The sequence below is a fragment of the Mixophyes fleayi genome, chromosome 10 (assembly GCF_038048845.1).
Source record: "Mixophyes fleayi isolate aMixFle1 chromosome 10, aMixFle1.hap1, whole genome shotgun sequence".
Lineage (NCBI taxonomy): Eukaryota > Metazoa > Chordata > Amphibia > Anura > Limnodynastidae > Mixophyes > Mixophyes fleayi.
Window position 1 is genome coordinate 60,750,418 of NC_134411.1, and position 13,604 is coordinate 60,764,021.

At 42.9% G+C, this 13,604-nt stretch overlaps 2 protein-coding genes across 5 annotated transcripts in view; both read right to left on the minus strand.

Moving 5' to 3' along the window:
- The window catches only part of SLC12A4 (solute carrier family 12 member 4), a 1,264,335-nt gene that overhangs the window by 564,007 nt on the left and 686,724 nt on the right, over positions 1–13,604 (minus strand). The gene's annotated exons all lie outside the window — the stretch shown is intronic.
- Positions 1,518–13,604, minus strand: part of CENPT (centromere protein T) — a 119,199-nt gene continuing 107,112 nt past the window's right edge. For 2 of the 3 annotated variants that reach the window (XM_075188824.1, XM_075188825.1), the window contains one exon: positions 1,521–1,823. In XM_075188824.1, coding sequence (XP_075044925.1) covers positions 1,715–1,823 — 109 coding nt within the window. In that variant the 3' untranslated portion in view covers positions 1,521–1,714. Of the gene's footprint in view, positions 1,824–13,604 lie in introns of all 3 variants that reach the window. The other variant, XM_075188826.1, reaches the window with a different exon arrangement.

Consider the following 13,604-nt stretch of genomic DNA (forward strand, 5'->3'; position numbering starts at 1 on the left):
TAAAGTTAATTTGCTCCTAGTAACTATTATTGGTGTTTATTTATAAGGCGGCACAGTGCTCAGCAGTACTGGATAGTGGGGAAGAGAGAGCATACATTTAAACAGGAACATACGAGGTAGACAAAATAAATGCTCATGTGAAAACGGCCCTGCTTGTTTATAAACTAGTGTATTATGTAACATAGTAACATAGTTGGACTGGTGTCTTTTTTCAACCTCATCATCAAGTTAAACATATTTTGGATCTCCTGCGATCCTGCACTTATATTTGAAATTAATCCAGAGTAGGCAACCGCCCATCTGTTTCAATTTGAAAATCCCCCCAGACTCAATATTGCAATCCAATTTTTACCCTATATCCACTACTATCCTTTATTTTAAATTAACGGTCGTATCCCTGGATACACCTTTCCACTAAAAATCTGTCTAACCCTTTCTTAAACATATCTATTGAATCTGCCATCACAACCTTCCCTGGCAATGAATTCCATATCTTGACTGCCCTTACTGTAAAGAACCCCTTCCTTTGCTGGTTGTGAAATTTCCTCTCCTCTAACCTTAGGGGATGACCACCAGGATAGCTCATTGCTTTAATATGATGAAAATTCGGCATGAAAGCTCTCTGTATTGACCCCTAATGTATTTGTACATAGTAATCATATGTCCCCTTAGACGCCTCTTTTCTAAAGTAAACATGCCTAAACTGGCTAACCTTTCCTCATAACTTAATGACTCCATACCCTTTATCAATTTTGTCGCCCTTCTCTGAACCCTTTCTAGTTCCAAATTATCTTTTTTATAGAGTGGTGCTCAGAACTGTACTGCATATTCAAGATGAGGTCTTACCAACGATTTATACAGTGGCAAAATTACACTGTCTTCCCTTGCATCTATGCCCCTTTTTATGCATGCCAATACTTTGTTTGCCCTTGCAGCTGCTGCTTGACATTGAGCACTATTGCTAAGTCTACTGTCTACGAACACTCCCAAATCCTTTTCCATTATAGATTCTCCCAAATTAATTCCATTTAATTTATAGATTGCGTTCTTGTTTTTTATCCCTGAATGCATAACCTTACATTTATCTGTGTTAAACCTCATATTCCATTTAGCCACCCAATCCTCCAGTTTATTTAAGTCCCTCTGTGGAGAAGCTACATCTTGCTCTGATTTTATTACCTTACAGAGTTTAGTGTCATCTGCAAAAATAGAAACTTTACTCTCTAAACCATCACCAAGGTCATTAATAAATTTATTAAAAAGGAGTGGTCCCAGCACGGAACCTTGAGGTACTCCACTTAAGACCTTTGACCAATTAGAAAATGTTCCATTTATCACAACTCTCTGTTCCCTATTCTCTAACCAGTTTTCGATCCAAGTACAAATTTTGATTTCTAGACCCAGTTCCCTTATTTTGTAAACCAACCTCTTGTGTGCAAAATCTAAGTAGACCACATCTACTGTCCTGCCCTGGTCTAAGTTCCCACTAACTTCCTCGTAGAAACTAATTCGATTAGTTTGACATGACCTATCCCTCACAAATCCATGTTGATTCCCACTAATAATTTTATTTCGTACCAGGTAATCCTGAATACTGTCCCTTAAAATACCTTCAAAATAAAAGACACAAATAAATACAGCAAAACCCAAATAACTAATAAAATATATATATAGAATTTTAATGTGCACCTTCCCCACTAGGTAATCTTACCCCTCACCTTTTCATAAGAAGCTCCATATCAGCACAAGTTATTGTTCTCCTGCAAGCATGAGCGGTGTATGTAGCCAAGTCACCTGTCAGCTGATCCAAATATAGTTCTAAACTATAAAACAAAAACAAAAAAAAACACCACCACTTTGGTTAAACATGCTAGGTGATTAAACTGTAGCACACGATTATTTCAGTAAAAAATAATATGGGCTTTCAAAAGAGGACTTTGCAGGATCACGATCAATACAGAAGCCGGCACACAGAAAGTCATGTGACTTTCTCGGAAACTACTATTATTAGGGGGGGGGGGGGGTTAATGAGTAATGCAGAGAGCCGTACAATGTAAAAGATTTTACAGCAACCCTTCTACTTGGTACATTTTCAAACTCTTTGCATTACTCATTAACACACCCTAATATTAGTACAGTCCAAGAAAGTCACATGACTTTCTGTGTGCTGGCTTCTGTATTGATTGTGATCCTGCAAAGTCCTCTTTTCAAAGCTTTGCTGTTCCCGTACTATCATCATTGCCACCTTCTACCTTATCAAGTCAAGTAAGTCCTTGTCGCTCTACTCAGTCGGGGAGATGTACCCCTCCCCCCCCCCTACATTAATTTTCACATCTTCTCTCCCACAGACTGACAACGAACCAACCACTGCATCACACCACTCACACTTCTGACCACAGGATTATTCTAAATTCATTACCACAATAGCGCAGATGATCAGATAGAGTAGCAACAAATAAAATAGTACTACTGTATAGTGCCAGACTCAGTCCATCATTGCAGTGTAGTGTTCCTTATTTCAAAAAGGCAAAATAATGTTAGGTGAGCAAGATACTCTTGTTTTTAAATATGTCAGACTATATAAGATTCTACTGTTACAGGTCATACTTCTTACACAGTAAGTTTGAACACACCTATACCTCAGGTTCAACCTTTCATAAACTAGAATGGTGTTAATCCATAGGAAAGCAGGCCAAAACCCGTTTTACAGTTGCTCATTCATAGGGGGTGAAATATCAATATGATAAATTCCCTAGATCAAATCCCCATAATGTGCCCTAATTATAGGTACAGATAGTCCCTTGCAAGAAAGCCATCCAATACATTTTAAATGCTTAGTGCATTGACGACTACTGTCTACTTTTTATATTGCGAACCCCATCGCCGTAGGTAATCCAGCTCCATGCTGGTTGTCAATATGGCAGGCAGACCCAATGGTTTCTGTCCCCCCAATTTTGATAGTATCAGCCTAGGCAGCACTACACTTAATCTGTGTGTGTGTGTGTGTGTGGGAAGCTTTGAATGTAGACATTGTGACTGTCGACAGTTACTACTGTAGCCACAATGTCAACATTTTAAACATGTCGATAGAATGAATCTGACTAGACAGATTCACCGTCACTAGAAACCCCCAAAACTAATCAGTACATTATTACAAAAGTAACCCCATTTTTATGCAGTTCAGGATTTCATTTGACTTGGTGCTGCTACTCATATTTCTGTAAACTAATATTTCCAAGTTAATTTCCATCTCAGGTTTCCTGATTGTATGCTATTTAATGCGTGAGCAGCATTACCAAGGCTCATGAGCAAACCTACATTTTATCTACACTAAATAGCAGCTGCCAATTCATGGCACTCTTATTTAAATCTGTCTAGAAGAAAGTTACTATTCTGTACACTGTTCTGTTGTAAAAAGCTTATGTAGCTTAGTAACATCAGCACATATGGATACCTAACTTTCTGTGTCACCTACAGTGTCACTGAAATGCAATTGCTAAAATAGTGGTTAATAATGAAATCAGACATTATTTTACACTGTACATACATAATATACACATATATGCATCTAGTTATGCTTAACACATACTAACCTCATGTCACATTCCATGAATAAGGAATGTGACATTAGGTTAGTATATCTAAGTTAGACATAACAGTTAACACATGCCATTTAGCCGTGTTGAAGACTGTGGACACTAAGCTACACTGAATACTGAGCACATGAGGGGTGTTTGTGAAGCAGAGTAGAAGGGTTCTTTACATACACTCACAACTTCCAACAAGTACCCAGTCATAGCTCATCCAGATAGAGATGGATGAGCTCAAATCATGATCAGATTCATAGATTGTAAGCTTGCGAGCAGGGCACTCTTACCTCTCTATATATATTACCCAGTATTGTTTTATTACTGTTTGTTCCCAATTGTAAAGCTCTATGGAATCTGCTGGCGCTATATAAATAAATGTCGATGATGGTAAGAGGTCAGACAAAAGAACAGGAACGCATATCCAATAATTCCTCCAGTTGACCCATTACCAGGATTGTCTTATCTTAACTATGAACTTAACTTGCATTCAAGAAAACCAAACTCTATACACTCATGCAACTCTCTACCCATATTGTTTCCTCTAGATCTTGTACTCATCTTATGAGACTAGCAAACATGCTTATATTGTAGGCAAGATGGAAAACTACTACCAGACGGCACAGTGAGTGCTCAGTGTATGTACCGTCACTTCCTTTCCACCTGAAACAGACAATCACATAGTGGATGCAAACGAAATGAGAATAATAAAAATTTAGATGGAATATTAGCTCCCCTCTGATATGTGCTCTATAAATATATCCTGCGTTTCGTCACTATAGTGTGACTTTTTCAAATATGCTTGAACGACAGTTCAGTAAAGCAAATTCCAGATGTAGTTCTGGATACACTGGAACAAATCAATAACTCTACCACCCCAGAGAGATTGACTGAATAAATCCTCTCCATTATATGTCATGGTTAAGAAAACAGATCTGCAAACGGGCACAGTATTATTACATCTGACACAATAAGTACATTTAAGTCCAGTGTGACGCCTAAAATAAGAGTTCAGTTGAAGCCTCCAGCTTTAATGCCAAAACATATTGTCCTTTCAAAAACTAACCGTGGCATAGGCCAATAGCAACCTTCTGAAGCAGCAGCAGATAAATTGTGTACAACGTAATGTTTAGTTTCAGGCTTTGGATAATATGACATAGAAACTGCTGACACGATACGAGTAGTGGTTTAGAAAGTGGAAAAGCCATGGTTTTACAGAAACCAGTATAAAACACATGTTAACTACATTAAGGCATATTTTAAAACAACTGTACGGTATTATAGTTTTTCCTATGATTCTATGATGTAAGTATCATTACGTGTAAAGATACCAGGTTTTCTGGACCACTTCATGCTGGCTGGCCACTCAGGGGTGCCTTATTATGCCAGTGAAGCCTACCCCAGTACCTTCTAAGGTTCGTATAGTCACTCAGGCAAATACAGTTAGAAAAGAGGATTTATATACTTACGTTAAATCTGTTTCTCTGATTCCGTATGGGGGACACTGCTTACCATGGGGGGTGTGTAGGGGAGCATGGGAGTTGGCACCTAGCTAGTTAATTTCTAGCACTGCTGACAGACCCCTCCCCCTATATAACTCCCCCCCTTCCTCTTCCTCCTCAGTTAATTTAAAAAGCCCCAAGGAGAAGGGTCAACCAAACAAGAGCACACAGAGGAAAAGCAGAAGGGAGGGATCGCAGTGTTCCCCAGATGGAATCAGTAAAACGGATTTAACGTAAAGTATATAAATCCTCTTTTCTCTTTCATCCAGTCTGGGGGACAATGCTTACCATGGGGACATTCTAAAGCAGTCCCCTAAGGGTGGGACCGCTCTGAAAACCCCGCTCGTAGAGTACTACGAGCCAAATCTGCATCCGCAGATGCGAATACATTAAATTGATAGAATTTGGTAAATGTGTGGACAGAAGACCAGGTGGCTGCCCTGCAAAGCTGCTCAGCAGAAGCCCCATTTCTTGCTGCCCCTACCGATCTGGTGGAATGGGCCGTAAGTCTCTCCGGCACAGGTAGGTTAGCTGTTATGTAAGCCTGCCTAATAGTTGCCGTAATCCATCTTGCAATGGACTGTTTAGAGGCTGGCCAGCCTCTTTTGTTAGAATCATATAGGACAAACAGAGAATCGTTTGTCTAATTTGAGATGTTCTTTTGACATAAATACGGAGAGCCCCTGACCACATCTAACTTTTTCATAGACTGCCGATCTGAGTGAGAAGTAGATGAAAAAACTGGAACTACAATTTCCTGGTTCAAATGGAAGGAGGACACCACTTTTGGAACAAAAGAGGGGAGTGTTCTCAAAACCGCTCTGTCCTCATGAAAAACCAAATATGGTTCCCGGCAAGACAGAGCTCCCAATTCCGATAGCCTACGTGCAATGCAATTGCTAAAAGAAAAGAACAACTTCCAGGTCAAACACCTAAAATCTGCCTCAGGTAAAGGTTCAAAGGGAGGTCCTTTAAGCATGTCCAGTACCAGGTTAAGATCCCATGGTTCTGTAGGAGACTCCCTGAAGAAAAGTCTTGATATCTGGCAAATCCGCTAATTTCAGATGAAAAAAAGACTGACAGTGCCAATACCTGTACCCTTAGGGAACCTAAACGAAGACCTGCTTCCAGCCCATGCTGAAGAAAGGCCAATAAGTGAGGGAGACGGAAGGAAGACGTGTGATATGACCTATCTTCACACCATCTGATATAGGCTCTCCAAATCCGCTGATAGATGCGAGCCGAAACTGGTTTTCGAGCTTGCATCATAGTGTTAACTACACTAGAGGAAAAACCCCCAGCCCTCCAGAGGCTGGCTTCAACATCCATGCCGTTAAACTGAGCTGAGGAAAATTCTGGTGACGGAAGGGACCTGGAAGAAGGAGGTCGTCTCGTGGCGGAAGACGAAATCCTTATCCTATCGCCATAGAGATTATGTCTGTGTACCACACTCGGCGTGGCCATGAGGGAGCTATTCGTATTATCGGAAGACCCCCTTGCCTTACTCATCTGTGCATGCGAGGAAGCATGGGAGTCGGGGGAACCAAGTATCCCAACCTGAGCACCCAATACATCGTCATTTCATCCACTGCCATGGCTAAGGGATCTCTTTGCCCTTGCTAAAAACCTGTGAACCTTAATGTTGTGTCTGGAGGCCATGAGATCTATATCCGGAAGACCCCACCTCTCCGGATGGAGTGACCACTTCCCCGGAATCATCTGATTTCAACTTAGATAGTCGGCCTCCTAATTCTTGGAATGAATACTGCCGAAATTGCCGGAACTTGCTGTTCTGTCCAACAAAAAATCTGAGCTGCAATTTTCATTGCGGCTGCACTCCTGGTTCTTCCCTGCCTGTTGACATATGCCACAGCCGTGGCATTGTCGGATTGAATTTTGACAGGGTGGCCTAAAGGAGGGACTGGGCCCCCCGAAGGGCTAAAAGAATTGCCTACAACTGTAACACATATATTGGTAAGGCTGATTCCTGGACCGACCAAGGTCCCTTGAGCCGGAGGTGCAAGATTACCGCCCCCCAACCTCTCTGGTAATGGGAATCTTAGGCTGCAGATGACTCTTTATAAAAGAAGAGGCGACACAAACTTGTATTGTCTGACTTCTTGATTGCTCTCGGGGTAGTGGTGTTACAAAAAAAAAATGTGGTACCAGACCCAGCAGGTCTATCATGTACCCCCTTGCTATAATACCCCGAATCCAAGTGCCTTGGGATGACGCTGCCCGCTGTTCCCGAACAGAGACAGACGTCTCCCCCTGCGGCGCCACCTCTGGCAGAGTAGAGTGGTCGTCAGGACGCAGGCTTCTCCTGTGTCCTAGAGGCCTGGCGCCTAGCCGCAAACGAGGATCTACCCCTGACGGAGGAGCCTCGAGCATTTGGTTGTCTACCTCTAAATGACTGTCCTCTAGGCCAGGAGTTCCCTCTAACGGGCTGACGAAAGGAGCTGACCCGAGAAGTCCTGCCCCTACCTGAGAATACCGGCAAAGAAGTGCTTTTGCCCCGTTGCCTGGGTAATCATAGTGTCCAATTCCGGCCTGAACAAACCTGCTGCTGAAAAAGGAATGGATTCAACAGACTTCTTAGATTCCGAATCTCCTTCCCCGGATTTCAGCCATAACGTTCTTCTTGCTGAAATGGATGCAGCCTGAATAGAGGAGGACACAGACGCTGAGTTCTGAGCCGCCTCATAAAGGTACCCCGATGCCTCTTTCAGATGCAAAGCCAGGGGAAGTAAATCCGAGTTCTGTAAGGCCTCTGCCAGTTGGTCTGGCCATGTTTCCATGGCTCTAGCAACCCAACCTGAAGCAAATGTGGGTCTGAAGGAAGAACCCGCAGCCATAAATATAGATTTTAGCTGGGATTCCACCCTGCGATCATTGACATCCTGCAGAGTTGCTGAACCTGGGACTGGTAGTAAAGTGTGTCTAGCCAAACGGGCTACTGGAATATCTACCTTAGGAATACTCTCCCAGCGGGCCACATCTTCCTCCTGTAATGGATACAGGGTAGGGAACTTTCTGGGAACAGAGAACCTTCTATCAGGCTGTTTCCAGGCTCCCTCTGCAATATCTCTGAGTTCTACCGAAGGAGGAAAACGAATAGCTTTCCTTTTGGCCTTCTTAAAGAGACTTCTGTCTCTAGGAGTAGGATCCTCCGGTTCTGGCAGGTCCAACGCCTCTCTTACCGCTAAAACCAAATCATTAATAAAATGGCTTTTAGGATCGTCTTCCTGCTCCAAAGGTTACCCCTGGTCAGGATCAGAATATACTTCCCCCTCCTCCTCTGAAACCCTCTCCGGGTCTGAAAGAACCATAAGGGTATTAGTGGATCTAGGCCTCTTCCTTTTAGAAGGCGGGATGTTTGGGGATTCAAGTAACTGGTTTAGTTTATCCAAACCCTTAATAAATGCTGCGGACCATGACGGTTCTGTGGGAACAGGGGCCTGGTCTGTAAGCAATGAGGAAGGTCCTGGAATAGACTCTTCAAAAGAACCTGTGGCAGCAGGGAGGCCCAAAGGTGTACTAGCACTATTAGCCACCGCGGCCACCACAGTAGACATCAGGTGATTGGACTGTGACACCATCTGTGCTAAAGAGGAAACCGACTGTCAGGGAGGCCACCCAGGCCGGTTCCTCCGTCAGTGAGGCTGTAACAAGCTGGGATTGCGTAGGGGGACCCCCTGCATCGCAGACAGAACATAGAGCCAACAGGTCCCTCTGCCCACTAGGTAATTTTGCATTACATTTTGAACATGTGAAACACTTTACTTTAGGGCCCTTTCCTTTATCTGTCATTTTACAAAGGAAGGCACACCAAACATACAGACTTAAATTTAGCTGTTAGAGAGCGAGAGACAGCAGAGAAAATATGAAAAAGAAAAAAGAAACAAGTAATCGGACATAAAAGTTATACTTGTAAATTGTTAAACCAAAATAAAATAACTTGGCAAGTGGGAGAACTATAATATAACTCCCACTAGCCCACTCTGCAGTCAGCAATACAATAATATATGTTTAAATAAATCAGATACGTAGCCATAGGCCAAACAGGGGAGAAGTCCAACAGCAGTGCCTGGTGCCTGCTCCCTCTGCTCTGCGTCCTTTCCCGGGCTTCTATTTGGCGCCAAAAGGCCGGGCTAGTCCAACTTTCCATGGAGAGCAGGAGAGCTCTATATCTTAGCTCCCCCCCCTCTGATAATGCTGTCTCTCTGAAGTGCTTTTCTTGCCCCATTAGCGGGGAGTAGAAAGAAAACAAATTATAATATATATATATATATATATATATATATATATATATATAGTAGTGGAGACCTCAATTGAGGTCTCCGCAGCGGATTTTCACCCCGATGCCCCCGAGGGGGGATCTTGGTATGGCCCCTTTCCGTTTCCTCTCCTCCGTGGATTTTAAAATGGCCGCCGGCATTTCTTTTTCATTCCGATAACCGGCCCTCCTTGCCTAATGGCAGCACCGGTTATCGGTGAGGCCCCAAGAGTGACAGCGGTCCGGAGAGACCGCTAGTCACTCTGCATTCAAGCACCATAATTTGCTCTGCCAGTGAGAGCCTCTGGCTCTCAGCTGACAGAGCAGTGCCTGCGCTGCTGTTCTGAGAGTGTGCTCTCTATAATAGAACACACTCCCAGATCTGCCCAAGATATTCTCCAAAAAAAAAAAAAAAAAAGAAGAAAAGAAAATTTAGCAGCAACTAAAACAGTGCCTAACTCCATGGGCACCTAGAAAAAACTGAAGAGGAAGGGGGGGGGTTGGGAGAGTTATATAGGGGAAGGGCCTGTCAGCAGTGCTAGAAATTAACTAGCTAGGTGCCAACTCCCATGCTCCCCCAGACTGGATGAAAGAGAAAGTAAAACAATACATTTATTGTAATAAAACAAATCACTAGAATATTATATACACACACAGTAAATAAACACCAGGCAAGTTAACCACATTATCTGTCCCTTACACCACTAGCTTAAGGAGCTACAGGCCTCCTGACTTGATGATCCATGGATCTGCCAATGTATATCACAGGTAGGGAACGGCAACTCCAAAAACCAGCCACCCTGCAGCTTCCAGCCATCAATTCCCAGAATGAATATCACCCCCCCCCCCCCTCCCCTTGAGTGGCTTCTTATATCTAGGGTCAAATTTACACAATGTTTTCCCCTTTCAAGGCAAACCCCTAGGTCTCTCCTTCTTAAACATTGGTGACTGCTGGACTACGGGGTTGGTGGGGGAGTGGAGATGAACTGTTATTCCACAGTGGCTCCCCTGCGGTGTCCCAGACAGAATGTCTCAGGCAGATCTGTGGAGGACAATGGGTACTAACAGGCCTTCCCCACCTCCAAATATCAGATAACAGTTAACCCCCTTCCTGAAATTAACCTCCTACACTACTTTGGGATGTCACAGGATCCCCATCTGTTCCATGCCATCTATAGAGAAAGGAGGTGGGAGAATGAATGCAGCTCCAGCCCCCTCACCTGTATCCTGGATACCGCCTGATCCATACCTATAACCCACCTGGTTTCAATTTGAGAACAATGCATAACACCATCACTGAATTAAAAACATGTTTTTACAATGCAGAACATGGAATGAAGAAGTCTTTTAAGTAGGCACGGCTACAAGGTCCACATATCCGCATGTATATAATTAGACACTGCAGTTGTACTCTGTACTTTTTACAGTTCTTGCTTTTGTTCCCCAGCTCAACACACTATAATCCACATTTTGTGAGAAACAAGGGACAGGCTGGTTAACTATTTGCGTTGGAGTACATCTGGAATATGTAAATGTGCCAGTGCTAGGCTGCTCTCAAACCATTTCCCATCCACTTCACATACACAGGCAATGCTGCATGCACTACTGCACCTACCTCCCAATTGTCCCTGTAGTGGAAACAAAGTCCTGACTGAGTGGGACAGTCACCCAAAACTGGGACTGCCCCCCATCACAGTCAGGCTAGTTAACCTGTCCTCCTTTCGGCTTTCAATTCCTGCTGCTGTCAGTGTCTTAAGCTTAGATTCTGCTGAGCTGAAATATTTGGAAAAAGGTACAGGGACATGAAATATGGAAAGCAACAAGTGAACCCTTAATGCTTCCCTCACAGCACCCATCCCCAAAATTATTAGTATTCACATGTAATAAATAAACCCATTATCCCCCAAACTAATTAAAAATTAAATAACTAGTTTTCACGTTAATAAATAGCCATCCTTCTCCAAAAACTCAACCCCATGTTCAATAATTTGCCTTTAAACCACCCCAGCATTAAATAGGTAGTCACATTACTACTCTATTAAACAGCCCCCACCTTCAAGTAAATTGCCTCACTTTCACCCCACCAATAAATCATTATCTTGTACTGTTAAAGGACTAGCCATCACCCTCAAAATAGCCCACGCACTCCCAGCCACATTACATAAAGAGCCCTCCATCCCCCCAATTACCTTTACCTCAACATCAGATCTCTGAACCCATTCCCCCACTCCAGTTATCTCCATCAGCAGCACCAAAAAGACATGTGAAGTTTGAATAGAAGAAATAAAATCATGTTTACACTGGAAGTGTAGAAAATGCAGTATTTGGCAACACAAAGTAGTAAGATGCTGCCTTGTTATTATTTCTCTTGACAGCACCAGTGGCAGAATAAAATAACCTTGGGTCCTAGGAAGTAAGCTAGGAATGGGCAATGGATACGAACTAAATTTTGTTCCTCACTTACTTCATGACTGTAAACATGAGGAATCAGAAAACATACACTTTTTTATTCCAAATTGTGCCACTCTAAATGCAGAAGGAGGTGCTTGCGATTCACGTCAGGACCTAGAACAGATTCCATCAGGGTAACACTTGCTGCTAGTGTACCCCCTTGTTGGGCACCTGGGCTGGTAACCCTGACCTCTTCCTTTAGATCAGGGTTGCTGTGTATGGTTCCCCCTGGCCTATCACACTGGACAGAGCTGCAGGGTAGCGGACAAAGCGTTGGTACTAGATGCTGGGTCCCAACCTCAGAACAGCCGGATAACGGATTAGATTGGTCTAATCTGTAGGACACAGGAATTACAGCAGGTAAGTAGATGTCAAAGCAGGATCTGGAAGCAGTGATGTTTTATTAGCTCAAGCAGTCCTAGTAAAGGACCATTTCACGCTAGTTTATGGTACTAGCAATCTTTACAGAAGATATAGATGGAATACTACATTACATGGTTAAACAGTGCTCTTTTTATACAGTTTTGGACACAGTTTAGCAGTGGGTAATCCAGCCCCATGATCCTCCTTGGCACAAAAACATATGAGGTTACATCAGATAATTTATCATGATGTGATATTTCTAACAATGCAATTTTAAGCTGTAACAAATTTCACATCAATCCATGATTTCATGAGCCTAACAGAGATAAGAAGTCCAGAAATTAGTTAAAATAATATCTTTATTTGTAATGCAAAACATTTTAACCAGCAAAATTGTAAAGTATGTAAATGTTATTTTTTCTTGTTTTACACACAACACAAAGGAGCCTAAAATTGATCTATATAATAATGCCCCTTATTTGTTAAATTATTATTCCATGCTTATCAATTATTTTTTTTCTTCAATTTTTATTTTCAATGAGCAGACTAGTAATTCTGTGAAGCTCAATGCAACGGTTGGTAGATTTATACACTTATCAGAATTGATTTTAATAATGGCGAATCTATGTTAGCAATGGATGAGTTCAGATATGCTGGCTAACCAAGTACATTCCCATAGAACTACTTAATGCAGATGGATTTATGGCTAAAAGTCACTTGATAAAATGCCATATAAAATATTGTTGTTAAAATTACAATCATACAATTAATCACTTTCTTTGTAGACATTGGGAGAAAATACAGCCTTTAATCTCACAGGTAACAACTATTCACTGTCTGGTATTAGAGTGAACTACCTGCACTACCTAACAATGTGTGTATGATCTATACAAATTCTAATATTAAAGGCTGCATTGTCTCCCAATGTCTACAACCTCACCCTCTGGATGCTGTCGCCCCTGCCCACTCCGTCCACCCTCGCTGCTCCAAACCCCAACCCTGGCACTCCAAATTTACACGCTTCCTACAAAAATGCTCCTGTACCGCTGAACGCCACTGGAGAAAATCCCGCTCCCTGGCTGACTTCCTCCACTTTAAATTCATCCTTTCATCCTACAGCTCTGCCCTCTCACTCGCTAAACAATCTTTCATTAAATCCCTCATCTTGTCCTAATCCTCTAACCCCCGCCGCCTCTTCGCCACCTTCTGCACTCTCCTGGCCCCTCCCTTTTCTCCTCTAAAATTGAGGCCATCCGACTTGAAGTCTCAGCCTCCACTCTTGTCCTCCCCCCCCCCCAGCCACCTTTCCCTCTACTCCTTCCACCCCACCACGGGCGAGGAAGCCCACTCTCCCATTTCATCCTCCCCCCCTACCTGTCCCCTGGATCCCATCCCCTCCCACCTTCTTCGCTCTCTTTCCCCTAC